The sequence below is a fragment of the Lissotriton vulgaris genome, chromosome 12 (assembly GCF_964263255.1).
Source record: "Lissotriton vulgaris chromosome 12, aLisVul1.2, whole genome shotgun sequence".
In the NCBI taxonomy this organism is placed as follows: Eukaryota; Metazoa; Chordata; class Amphibia; order Caudata; family Salamandridae; genus Lissotriton; species Lissotriton vulgaris.
This window is the reverse complement of record NC_141700.1, coordinates 18946949-18961327: the sequence shown is the minus strand read 5'-3', so window position 1 is coordinate 18961327 and position 14379 is coordinate 18946949. Positions and strand designations below refer to the sequence as shown.

General features: G+C 46.8%; 1 protein-coding gene across 3 annotated transcripts in view; it reads left to right on the top strand.

The window, feature by feature from the left end:
• Positions 1-14379, top strand: part of CELF5 (CUGBP Elav-like family member 5) — a 545089-nt gene that overhangs the window by 418048 nt on the left and 112662 nt on the right. For all 3 annotated transcript variants that reach the window (XM_086946757.1, XM_086946756.1, XM_086946755.1), the window contains one exon: positions 10886-11032. In XM_086946757.1, the coding sequence (XP_086802883.1) occupies positions 10886-11032 (147 nt within the window). The remainder of the gene's footprint in view (positions 1-10885; positions 11033-14379) is intronic.

Genomic DNA, 14379 nt, shown 5'->3' with positions numbered 1-14379 from the left:
TAGGCCGGTCAGAACCAGTTCCAGGGGCACACCAGCCCCTGGCCTGGGGAAAGTCCGGCATGGGAGAGGGGTGTAACCACCCCCCTCCTAGTCCCACCCATAGGCAGGACCTAGTCACCGGGTCAGCCCCCTTTTTTAGTATAAAGATAGGAGCGGGCCCCCTGTTCAAATTAGATCATCTTTGGAATCAAGACACGACTTTCTGCGAAAGACATCAAGATTTCTTCTTCAAGATTCTCCCTTGTGGCTAAGGAGTAGTCACCCTGCATCAAGCGGGCACCATCCTAAGAACACTGCGGTCTGCTGCAAGTCCTTCCTCCGGAATCCGACGACCCAGCTCGACGAGACCCGGCTTCCCTGGCACCTCTGACCTCTACTCACCTCTACAGCAAAGCTGAGAACCGTGAGTGTGACGAGACCTCGAGGGACCGACGATCGCCAAGACTGCACGACTTCTTTGCAACAAGCCCACCGTGTGCTCCACTGGTGAGTGCTTTGGGGTCCGAGAAGCCCCAACCCTGAGCAGCTCCAGCACCGAAGATCAGCCCTCCAGCATCTCCACGATCTGCGTGGGGCCCTTCTGCTTTTGCCTGCTCACCGCGTTGTTTGGCTACTAGCCGGCTGGCTTGTGGCCTTCCTAACGACGCCCGACAACATCACTGCTGCTGGTCTGGTTGCTCCAGACTGGCCCTTGCTTCCTTCTTCAAGAGAAGCACCCCGGACCCTCCTGGTCCACTCCAGACGCCATTTTGAGTCCACCGCGTGGGCTTGAATTTGCCAAGGCTGTGTTGCCCAATCCTGGGTCCAGCGACGCCGACAGCTTCATCCATCGTGGGACAGCTCGCTCCTCCATCCTGGTCACCGACAACGCCTCCTGGTCCGTGAGATCTGCAGAGCACAGCGTCACCCACTCACCTAGTCGAGGTGACTACCATCCGGTGCCCTCCTGGTGCCACCTGACTACTGGCTAGTAGTCACGAACTTGGTCCCCTCTGCTTTCAGGTGTCATCCATCTTCGAGATCCAGGCTTGGATCACTTCGAACTCTCTTCACTGGTCGCCTGCCAGCATCTTTCTTCCAGGCTCCTGTTCCGTCTACGAGGATTCCCAACGTCTTTTGAGACATATGCAGCTGCAGCCCCTGGGCTAGGTAACTTCGGCATTTCGGTGCCCCAGCATAGCCTCACTATCCAAGGGTCAGAATCCACTTTCGTTTTCCTCCTACCAGGTCGGGTTCGCCCGAGAACACTAACTCTGTGAAATCTAGATACCATAGACTTTGTCCCGCATCCCGCGTGAGAGTGCACACTCTGCACCCGAGCCCCCTAGGCCTCCTAGAAGTAATCTGAAGATTCTATAGTCAAGACCTAGCGATTCCAAAGCCTGTTAGTACTGTACTTACCTGCTAGTAATTTCGCATTCCACTTTCAGAGTATATGGTTTTCCGTGCCCTTCGGGCATTTGTATATACTGTGCTAACTTAAGTATTTTCGTAAGAGTTTTGTTTTGTGCTTAGTACCCTGTCCTCATAAAGAGTACAGGGCTGTTGTGATTTTAATAAATACACTGTTTATTTTCATAACACTTGTGTGGTGTCCTTTCACTGGGTATTCAAGGGGTACATGTGTGGTATAACAGCTGGCTTAACACGCCCTCTCGAGTCTTTAGCCTTAGACTGCTCGTATCCATGCTACTAGGATAGCTGGTCTATAAGGTTGACTTACAACCAATCATCAATAAGGGTTGTTTGGACTGATACAAAGTGTTCACTAGAATAGTGAACATTATATATCAGACCAACTTCTCACAGCCGCTATAACTGCTTATAGGCGATCACCTTCACAAACCTCTTTTTTCCAGTTGCCAGCGGTAAAAGATTTCCTGCAGGGTCTGAAAAAGGTGTACCCTCCTGTACGTCCTCCTTCTCCTCCCTGGGAGCTGAACCTAGTACTATCAAAGTTGATGGGCCCTCCTTTTGAGCCCATTCATAAAGCTACTTTACAGCATATTTCCTGGAAAGTGGCTTTTTTGGTAGCGATTACGTCAGCCCGTAGGGTGAGCGAGATTCAGACTCTTTGTACCAAGGAACCATATACAGTGTTTCATTTGAATAGAGTAGTGCTGAGAACGCACCCTTCTTTCCTGCCGAAAGTGGTGTCAGATTTTCATGTCAATCAGTCAATCTCTCTGCCCACTTTCTTTCCCAATCCCTCTACTCCAGCTGAGAGGGCTTTACACTCTTTGGACCTGAAAAGGGTTTTAAAGTTCTATGTGGACAGGTCCAAGTCTATTCGGCATTCTGATCAGTTATTTATTAATTATGGATCGATCAGAACTGGTCATGCAGCATCGAAACGTTCCATTTCCAGATGGATCGTTTCGTGTATCAAACTTGCTTACCAATTGGCGCAAAAACCTCTGGGGTTTACCCCTAAAGCGCATTCCACTAGAGGTAGAGCTGCCACGGCAGCTTACCTGCATAATGTGCCCATGTCTGTCCATACATTTACCAGACATTACTGTCTAGATTCTGACACGAGAGCAGATACCCAGGTGGGCCAGGCCTCCCTGAGGAATCTGATTAACAGCTGAGTTATTGGCTGTTATGATTTGTTTGGGTCATGTACTTCTCATTTACCTGCAGGTGGTTGATGGGCTTGCTATTCTATTCAGTGCTTATGACTATTGATGAGGATCCCCTGGAAGAGAAGGATAAGTTACTTACTTGTAATCCTAGTTCTCTTCCAGGGGTATCCTCATCAAATTCATAAGCAACCCACCCGCCTCCCCAGGTAAATGAGATTCGGTACTATTACAATCTTATGGTTGAGCCCTGTCTTCAGGGTTATGCAAAGAACAACTGACCTAACTGTCACCCCTGAGGCACAATGGGAAGCCTGGGGTCATGGCTGCCTTAAAGGCACGGTGCCAGTTTTTGTTGAAAATGGTTTCATTTTCTATGCTATTGTTTTACAATGCAGCCTGAGGGCTAACAATGTCTATTTATAAGCAATTTTCAGGATTTATGAGTGGTTTTACTCATTAAAACACAAAGTTCAAGGGATATTTGACCTAATGTGTTTTTTGTTTCCTTACTAATTGCAGTACATGTACATGTGTTTACATTGTTTTAGCCTCAGTTTTGGAGCCGCATTGGTGTGAGAAAAATTATATATGTACGTACATATATGTGGAGCGAGATATATGTGTTTTTACATATATATTTTTATATTGTTTCCGGGATCCCGCACATGGGTGGGAATATTCAGTGCTTATGACTTTGATGAGGATACTCCTGGAAGAGAACTAGGATTACAGGTAAGTAACTTATCCTTTCTGTCAGAACCTGGAAACCAGAGTTGCTTTCCAAGGGACATGGTTTGTACAACTTTAATGAGCCGCATATTTTCTCTCTCTGCCACTGGATGAGAAAGGCGGATACACAGACAATAGCGATATTGCTGTTGGTGGTTCAGCCTTTCATCATTCCATTTAATGTGGTTGAAAGGAGTGGTGGAAGGAGTAAATACGCTGCAGATGTGATATCAGAAAGAATAAAGTAACTACTGGGCTCATCTAGCTGCACTATGTGTAATAAAAATACACATCATTATCTCACTTGTGTGAATTCAGCTAATAATTGATATTCTATGCCTTATATACTTACTATAATAAATGTCAAATGCATTCTTGCATTTGCAATTGTCAAATAAATAAATATTAAAAAGAACTATAAATAGTGTTCATACGCTGCTCACGCTATGGTTCAGGTGCTATTTCTTTTACGATATGACTCAGTGAATGCTGGCCATGTCACAGCTCTTTTTTAACCTTCCCCACCCTCCTCCATCTTGTTTCTTCTCCCCTCCACCTCTCCCCATGCTGTTTCTTCTACCCCCTCACACTGCCATTCCTTGCATGTTTCTTCTGGCCGCTTCATTAAGCTTCTTTTTAACTGTCCCATTACAAGACCTATTCGCCAATGCTGGTCTTACTTCATTCTTAGTTTATTTGTTTTTTTGCCAACTCAATAACCCCTTTATCTCCGCTGTTAAACCGTTGCACACTCCAATTTCCTTCAGGCTGGTAGGCAGATTTACCCACTCCTGTCCATGTACTGTTAGAAGGTTTCAACTTTAAATTGCCTCCACTGTCACTTACTATGACTTTCAGTAAACCTTCCTTTCTGAATACAGCATCCACAAAGTTCAACTCACCAAATATTTCCCATTTACTTCGATTTTGTAATCCACACATAAAAGTAGTACTTTTTAAACTAAACCACTCGTGCTTTGCACCGGTTTGAAATAAAGTTTGTAATGTGAAGTTTTTCAAAGAAATGAGGACAGTTTATGTATCAAACCTCAAGATCTGAATACTAATGAGGCCATTGCATAACAGATTTTCAATAATCTAACTAAAATGCATTCATTTTATCAACCGCCTAAGGATGACATGCTGCTTCAATCTGCCTTAAATCGAGCCAATGGCCTACAGCCCACTGAGCCATCTGTCTAGTACACAGGTCTCTCCTGGAACATTTGCAAACCTGAGGGGCCAGAGCTGACAACGGCTTTACTGGGGAACATGGTGCCAATCCCACATTTTTGATTGGTCTTAAGGACTGTCTAAGGTCGATAAAATAGGGATCTGCGAGTGTGGTAACAAGATCCCTTCCTATTTAAACATGCAAGAAAGCAATTCAGATGCGTGGCGATAATAAAAGCATTCCTGTACGTTCTTTTGTTATGTCCTGAACAGTGCCTCCCACCGCCAGCCATTAGATTTTACAGCCCCCCTCTCAGCCCCACTGTGAAAGATCTATGGATAAGCAAATTACTCTGCAGACACATCCCTGCCCTGATGACTTACAAAGCAGCTCATGCTGTGTCCTGGTGACGAGCTCTATTAATTGATTCTGTGTAGTGCTTGGTAAAGGTGCTGCCTTGGTATAAGTTGAAGGATGAAGGGCGCGCTGCCTCGGTTCAAGTAAGGTCCCCATATACCGGTACTCTTCTAGAAAAAGTGCCGGTACTCAAGGGGAGAAAATGAAGAAGTGCTGGTACTCAGTACCGGTGAGTACCGGCCCATTTAAAGCACTGCCTATGATGGATTAGATGAGTTCCAGCTAGAATAGACTGTTTGGGTTCAATTCATCATAGACTCAACAGTATCCAACTATGATGATCATTTGAGTTCCCGTAATGATGGACTGGTTTGGTTCCAGCTCTATCATTGGTTGTGTTCCCATGTTGTATCAGTTGGGCTCCATCTGTGTCATTGGTTACAGCTAACATTGATTGGTTGAGCTCTAGCTCCGTCATTGGTTACAGCCAATATTGATTGGTTGGGCTCCACTGTAATATACTGGTTGGGCTGCAGGTATTCTACTGTGGTTTGGTTGAAGCGTCAATGATTTGGTTGAATTTCAGTTACGCTGGATTGGTTGGGTTCCAGCAATAATTGACTGCTAGATTCCAGGACTTACTGAGACCAGGACTGGAATACCCAATATGCAGAGCTTACTCTCTGCAAGGACAGCGGAGTCTGGAGAATGGAGTTGTACCACATCCAAAGAAGTACCTGAGCCTGGAAGAGTAGGTATAGGTAAGAGTAGCTATAGGCTAGGTAGGAACTGCATAAGATCTGAAGGCTGGAGCCGACTGTGGTCTAAAAACTAGACAGGGATGAGATACTGGATGCAGAAGACAAAACGAAAAAGAAGAAATGCCCTATACAGGCCAGATGAAATGGTGAAAGGAGAAGTAAGAGGAGAAAAAGACCTTTGATAGCTCATAGGCACAAGTAGTGGGTTTGCTCAGTTTGATCTGCACATCTACTGACTATCTAAGTCCATAGAGAAATCCTTTTCGTTCAAGGCATGTGGTGTGCTGAATTCAAATCTGTGCATAGATCGCCGCCTAGTGTTGGGTCCGGATGATTGCACTTTGTTGTCTTGAAAGAGTCTTCGAAGTATCACGAGATAGGTGACTCCTCCCCTGGACTACAGTGCGCATGGGCATCTTCTTCATCCTCAGATTGTTTTTTTCCGCCATTGGGTTCAGATGCTAACTCCTATATTCCAACTTCGGAATCGAAAACAAAACTTTTCTAAAGGCTAAAAGGCCTTCGACTTCGACTGTATTGTTCTCGTTCGGTACCTCTCTACTCGATCCAACCTTCCACCTCGAATCTGTCGACAACGCGGGCCGTTGGGCCTTTCCGACGCCACGTGAGCCGACCGTCGATAGAAAGAAGCCCATTTAAAAGGTGCCCACAATGCCGCCAAGTTCCCACATACTGATAAACACTCAGTATGCAACAAGTGCCTTTCCCGAGACCATAGGGAAAAAACCTGCCCAGCCTGCGCCCAGTTTCTATCCAAGAAAACTATTCGAAACCGACGGGCCGCTAGGCAAGAAATGCAGCAAAAGGCACCGTAACCGGACAACATCTTCGATGATGACCAGGATCTCCAAGAAGCTCCAGACTCGGACCTAGAAATCGTCACCGTTGAGGACTACTCGGACTCCGATGACGAGATCCCACCGGGGCAAATCGTGAGTACCCTGCCCCTGACACCAATTAGCCCGTTACCAAAGGCTCCGGTCGAGGCATCACCAAAAGGCCTTAGCCAAGATCATAAAAAAGTTTTGCCAGCCCAGCCGTCCGGCTCGGCTCTGTAATCGAAACCAAAACCGAAACCTTCAGAGACCCCAGGGCCCAGTACCATCATCCCAAAGAAGGTTCCAGAGCCAAAGAAGGTCGTCGACCCGAAGGGCGTCGATCCCAAAAAGGCCATACAGCCAAAGAGCGTCGAGCCAAAGAAGACTGTCGACTCCAAAAAGGCCGTTCAGCCAAAAACTATCGACCCTAATAAAGTCGGCGAACCGAACAAAGGCACACAGCCGAAGGGCGCCAAACCGAAAAAGGTCGCCGACCCGAACAAGCCTACTGTTCCGAAATCCGTCGACCCGGCACACGGGGCCGTACCGAAGCCCGTAGCAAGGCCGGAAAAACCTGTCGACCCAAAGATAAATGCTCCAAAGACACCAGTCGATCCAAAAAAGAACATCGACTCGGAAAAAGACACTCATCCAAAGAAGCGTACGGAGCACAAAAAACGTGTCGAACCGAAAGTTCCGGTCGACCCGAAGACACCCGTCGACCCGAAAAAAGGGCCCGAGCCGAAAAAGTCTGACAAAACACCAAAAGGTGTCCACAAACCAGGTGTTACCGACCCCAAAAAGTCTAACACTCAACCCTTGACTGTAGAGTAAGAACTATTCCACCCAGATCCATCAGACGACCAGGCAAAGATATATATTAATCCACAGACTGGTAAAGTTACCATCCTGCATAAGAAAAAGAGGCCTTTGGACGTTGAACCTCATTCCCCTATTCCACTGAAGAAAAAGGACTTTGGGACTTCTCCCTCTAGACCCTTCATCCCTTTTTAACCTATCATGCCTACTACACCTTTTGCTCCTTACTCTCCTTCTCACCACGGGGACAATGAGGGGGACACAGGGGATGAGCCACAGCTACTATATGATTTCCCACAGGAACCTGAACCACAAGAGGAACCTTGGGATGAGTCAACAGACCCTTACAACACCCATCCCATCCCTGATGTACCCACTTATCCTACCAAGCCGTCACCTACTGATGACACCGTAGTCTTCAATCAACTCATAGACAGGGCAGCACAATTCCACAATGTGGACATGCATAATGACCCTGTGGAAGAAGACTTCTTATTTGACATATTCCCTACTGCAGAAAAAAGTGTCAGAACACTTCCCATGTTAAAGGGAGTTCTAAAACACGCAACTGACATATTTAAGGATACAGCCAGGGCACGGGTAATCAATCCCAGAATAGAGAAAAAGTATAGGGCAGCTCCTACAGACCCTACTTACATCAAAGGGCAGTTGCCACTAGACTCACTGGTGGTGGCTAACGCACGTAAAAGAGCCAACTCCCAGACAACAGGGGAAGCACCTCCCCCTGACAAAGAGTCAAAAATACTAGAGGCATCAGGTAAAAGGGTAGCAGCACAAGCCTCAAACTCATGGAGGATTGCTAATACACAAGCCCTACTGGCTCGTTACGACAGGGCGAACTATGACCAGCTCGAAAGCCTAATGCAACACCTACCTGAGCCTTTTAAAGCACAAGCTAATGATCTCATACAAGAGGGAAAATTCATATCAAACGCCTCCATCAAATGTGCGCTTGACGCAGCAGACACACAGCTAGGTCAATTAACACTAGCGTCTTACTACGCAGACATGCATGGCTGCGTATTTCCGGGTGTAAGAATGAGGTGCAGTCCACCATTCTTAACCAACCTGTCAATCAGGACTTTCTATTTGGCCCTGGTGTCGACACCATTTTGGATAAAATGAAAAAAGACACAGAAACCGCAAAATCAATGGGTGCATTGCAATATCTGCAACATAGGTGCTCCTTTCGACGTTCCTCATACAGAGCAAATACACGAGGAACTACCTCGCAAACATCTGCCTCATACAAAAGTAACACACAAGGTTCCTTCAACAAGAACACAACCAGAGGAGGTTACAGAGGTAACAATAATAAGGGAAGAGGATGTGGAGGCAATACCACCAGAGCCTCCACTGCCACAAAACAGTGACTTTATTACGCTACCTCCAGACCACTTAACACCGGTCGGAGGCAGACTACAACAGTTCCTACCTGTCTGGCACACACAATTACCACGGACAGGTGGGTGAGAGAAATTATCCAGTCTGGTTATTGCCTACAACTGACTTCTCCACCACCAAATATACCACCCAGACATCGTCCTATGTCCACGGAACACATCACCCTGCTACAACAAGAGGTGAAATGCATGCTGGAAAAGGGGGCCATAGAGCAAGTCCCTTTCCACCAACAAGGGACAGGATTATACTCCCTATACTTCCTTATTCCAAAGAAGGACGGTTCCCTCAGACCAATATTGGACCTCAGACCCCTAAATCAATATATACTATCGGAGCACTTCCATATGATCACATTACAACAAGTGCTCTCGCTGCTACAGCAAGGAGATTTCCTAGCAACATTAGACCTCAAAGATGCGTATTTCCACATACCCATCCGTCAAGTTCAAGTTCAAGTTCAGTAATTTGTATAGCGCACTACTCACCCATAGGGTCTCAAGGCGCTTGTGTGAAGGGGTGTTTTATTTATCGAATAGCCAGGTTTTAAGTTCCTTTCTGAAGGAAATGTGGTTCTGTGTGAGGCGGAGGTGAGTGGGGAGAGAGTTCCAGGGCTTGGCCGCCAGGTAGGAGAAGGATCTTCCTCCCATGGTGGATCTGTGGATGCGCGGAACTGCGGCAAGCGCTTGGTTGGAGGATCTTAGTTGTCGGGTGGGTGTGTAGAAGGACAGTCGTGTGTTAAGGCATTCGGGTCCTAGTTTGTAGAGGGCCTTGTGAGCGTGGGTGAGGAGGCGGAACGTTATTCTCTTGTTGACGGGAAGCCAGTGGAGGTCTTTCAGGTGGCCGGTAATGTGAGCTTGGCGAGGGATGTCTAATATGAGTCTGGCAGATGCGTTTTGGATGCGTTGAAGTTTTTTCTGTAATTTGGTTGTGGTTCCGGCGTAGAGGGCGTTTCCATAGTCCAGTCGGCTAGTGACCAGTGCGTGGGTGACTGTCCTGCATTTATTCTCAACCACGTCTCAACTGAGAAAATTAAACCTGTGCTTCTATATGGGAAAAAAGATTTTTTTAGAAAAAAACGTTGCTACAATTTACCAAACTTTATTCTGGCAGTCATAACCACAATTTCTGATAAACTATTCGTTTTTGATCCTTGAAAAAGCCATGTGGGCGAAACGCGCGTTGGCTGCTGCTGTGTCAACATACATGTTATTTGAAATAAAACACACAAGACCTGATTGAAAAGTGTGATTGAAGTACTTCTTTGAAGCTGAATTTCGGGAAATTGGACAAAAAACCTCTTTGGGTCTTGTACTATGTTATGAAAATACTTTTTCTGCTATATTTCATTCGGTGATACATGCCAAAACTGGATTATAGAAATAATGATTGGGTGTACTCAGGTGGAGTGTATATAACCTTTGATATGCTCCTTGAAAAGTGATCTGTCAGTGACAGCTGGAAGAGCTTTTAATAAGACACAAAAAAGTTATTTGAAAGCCACAGAACGCACAGAGAGGGCAAAAGTACAGGGAAGGTAGGACCAGAATCCTGGAATAGGGCACTTGGGGATTGGAAGGAACGGGGAAACGACCAAGAGTGACAGAAAACAGGAAGAGGACTCTGGAAAAGTCAAGACATAGATCCCTCCCCCTGAGTAAACTTAGCTCAGACATTCTACAGCATGCTCAGATTTTAAGAAGTCCACTTTAAAGGAAGATCCATTCTATGCGTGTTTTAAGATTAACACTACAACACCGATTCATGTAGTGCCAGTCGATCTCGTAGGGTGATAGATCACTGCAATACAGCAAATAGTAACATAACCTGGCCGACTGACCTGATGCCGATCACTCTCTGTTCTTCGTCGCTGCTCTTTACATAGCAGCTTCCGCTAGGGTCTGGACTTCAATGCAGCATGGGCACTGGACTACAAAGATTTTGGATTCACCCGAGTCACAAGTGTTTACAATCTAACAGCGGAATTTGGGGGTTCATTTCTGGATTGTCTTCCTCTAGGAATCATCACATAGGGTGCTTACGGTGAAGCAATGGGGTTCCTACTAGAATGACATTGTTATCCTTTTTTTCCTGTAATGTTGAATTTGACCTTGAGATATGATGAGTATTTCTGCATTGATTGATTAACCTGCATTCCTGTTATGGCTATCACCTCTGTACGTCTTCATTTATCCACAGGTTTACATTCGCCTCCAGTCATCGGCACAGCATCGGTCCCTGGACTCGTGGCACCGTTGACAAATGGGTTTACCGGGGTGATGCCTTTTCCCAACGGACATCCTGCTCTAGAGACAATATACTCCAATGGCCTTGTGCCTTACCCAGGTACCTGCCAGCCTCAGCAGAAAAATACAGACACTGCTAATCTGTTAGTGCTAGCACGAAAATCTCTCCTTCCAACCTTTTCAACTTGAATGCAGAAGTGAATTGTGTTCAAATAGTGTGATGTTGTTTCTCGTTAAACAGCATTATTTGGGGTTTCATGATTACAGTGGGGCTTCATAATTTAATATGGATTGCTGTATAGATTCATGCCACTACCATATATTGGCTTCTCTCTTTGTCTGGCAGATGGGTACAAGATTCCACAACTGTAAATCTTGAAACTCCTCTTGCTGCTGAATGTGCAAACCCAGGGGACCCAATTCATATGCAAAGTCATAGAGACATGGTTTAATACCTCACACTTTTTCTTGTTTACATCTTTCTGGAATTTTCTAAACTTTTGTAGATTAAACCTGGTAATCTTGCAATAATCCTAGCTTTTCAGGTGCAATGCGTAAACAGGTTTCTGATAGATACATCTGCCAGTGGATTCCTCACTTTGTGAATATCCCCTTGCGTCAGCAACATTCGGAAATTCTTTTTGTAGCTTTGCACCGACGTGGACGTGGACGACGTCATAGAGGCACGGCATCGCACGCGACTACGCTGACGTCACCGACACTACAATAGGCCCACGCCGGCGTGATGATGTTAGTTCCTTTTTTTCCGCGTCGTCGATGCTAGCGGTTTCGGGGAATCTCTGTAGCCTCTTAGTAACTTTGTTGCTATTTTCTTCGCTTTTATGTTTCCTTGTTTCCTTCACAATGTCGACAAAGAAGACCGGCTTTAAGCCTTGCAGAGAGTGTGGGAAAATGATGTCAATCACGGACCCACACGAAGATTGCATCTGGTGTCTGAGTTCAGATCATGATGTTGAAGAATGTTCTTCATGTCGGAAGATGAACCCAAAGGCTCTGCGAGAGAGAGAGACCAAACTTCTGGTGGCGAAGTTGAGAGGTGACAAAGGAAAAAAGTCTTCGAGGTCTCGTTCGAGAAGGGCGAGGTCGAGGTCGAGATCGGCGTCGAGATCAAGGCCTCGAGAAGAGTCGTCTTCGAAGTCACCATCTGACCACGCTTCGAAAGTCAAGGAAGAAGCATAAGAAAAGAAGACACGAGTCCCGAAGTCACTCCGGTAGGGATTCGGACTCGAGGTCGAAGTCACCTAAGAAGGTACGTTCGAAGGTGGTGCCTCGGGAGGAGGACTTGGATCCCGAAGGTGAGGCTTCGCCTTCGGAGTCGCAGGTTCCGGCTCCGTCTCCGGTTCAATCTCCGGCGTCATCCCCGGCCCGTGAGGATGAGGAGGAAGTTCTGGTTGGTGAGAATTCTGCGCCTTTGGAAGAGCCGAATTCGGAACCACCTCAAAGCCAGCCCGAGGGTCTTCAGCCACCATTTTCGGCCCCGGGCCAGGATCCATCAGCGTTTTTGAACGCTATGTAAGGTGTATTTTCAAGGGCATGGTACCCCTCTGGTGCGCCTTCGGGTCCCATGGGTCCAATAGCCTTCAATTTATGAATTCCACACTCCTATGCTCTGGCTCAATTTTTGCCATTCATGCCGGCTCAGACACCTCCGTGGCAATACCCGGCTCCGCCGAGGCCATCGACGCCGATACCAACGTCGTCTGCTCTGAGTCGGCCTCAGGGCCAAGCCACTTTGCCATCGGATTTGATACCAACGTCGGTTCCGGCTCCGTCGGAGTCGTTGGTGGATCGGACGGCGTGGCGTGTGAAGGAAAGGTCCAGGAGGGACGCTCAGCGCCTCATAGAAGAGCAGAGATATACAGAAGCTCAAGCTGAAATGGAAGAAGGTGAGCTTGAGGATGACAGTTTCGATAAACTGGCGGAGGCTAGTGGCCTGGAGTTTTCTCCCGAGTGGGAGCTACCTTCTGTATCTGATGCCCCTTCAAAAGACGTTCAGCCTTATCACATGGTTATGAGGAAGGCAGCTGAACTTTTGAATTTGACTCTTCCTACAGTAGAATTTAAATCTAATCTACTAACTGAGGTTCTGCATTCACCCAGTTCTGTGGTGGAACCGTTACTCCCCTTTAATGAGGCTTTAACGGAGCCTATTATGGAAGTTTGGAAAAAGCCACTTACAGCACCAGCAGTTTCCTGGAGTGTGGCAAGAAGGTACAGGGTCGCACCAGAAGACCCTGCTTTTCTGACTTCTCATCCTTCACCTGAAAGTTTAGTAATCCAGGCAACCTGTTCCAAAAAGACTGTGAGTGCATTTCCTCAAGTGCCTGGAGATAAGGATGCAAAGAAGCAAGATCAGGTTGCTAAAAAGACCTTTTCTTCTGCGAGTATGGCATTAAAGTCAACCAATGGCACTTGCCTTATGGGGAGATATGTACATGCTCTCATGGATACACTGCGTCTTCTGGCACCTAAGATCCCTGATGACAGCAGAAAAGATTTTGAAGAAGTACTAACGGATGCGCAGGCAGCTGCTCGTCAGGTGATACAAAGTGGACTAGACAGTGCGGATTCTGTGGCACGCATCATGGGTACTGCGGTTGCCACAAGAAGATCAGCTTGGCTGAAATCTTCGGACTTTTCAGCGGATGTTCAGGCTGCTTTGTAAGATTTGCCGTTTGATGGTGCTGGACTCTTTGGTAAGAAAGCTGATACGGCGTTAGAAAGATTTAAGGACAGTAGGGCTACTGTCAAATCTTTAGGGCTTCAGACCAGGGGTTCTTCTACCAGAAGATTCAGAGGATTTGGTCGCTCTTCCTTTCGCAACTATCGGCAAGGTCAACAGCAGCAGCAGCAGCAGTAGCAGAATCCCTTGTACAAGTCGTACAGAGGAAAATAAAGAGCTCGTCCAAGAGGTCGCCAGGCCTCCTCCTCTTCCACTTCTTCCAACCCCCCAGCCTCAGAAAAGCAGCCCTAGATCCGCCATTCAGGATCATGCGAGTCCGGTGGGAGGTCGGCTTATCCACTTTCTACAGGATTGGGAATCGGTTACATCAGATCTTTGGGTTCTCAATCTCGTAGAAAATGGGTATGCTCTTCCCTTTCGGGAATTTCCTCCCAATTACCCTCCTTGCCAAGGTTTTTGCACGGAGAAACACCTCTTACTTCTGCAGGAGGAAGTGCAGACACTTTTAAGAAAGAGTGCGATAGAGGTGGTGCCAGAGCAGGAAAGGGGTCAGGGATGCTACTCCCGGTATTTCCTGATTCCCAAGAAGGATGGCAGACTTCGTCCAATCCTGGATCTTAGGATCTTGAATCTTTATCTGAAACAAGAGAAGTTCAAGATGCTCACCCTTGCGCAGGTTCTTCAGGCGCTGCTGGAAGAAGACTGGATGGTGTCGCTCAACTTGCAGGATGCGTATTTTCACA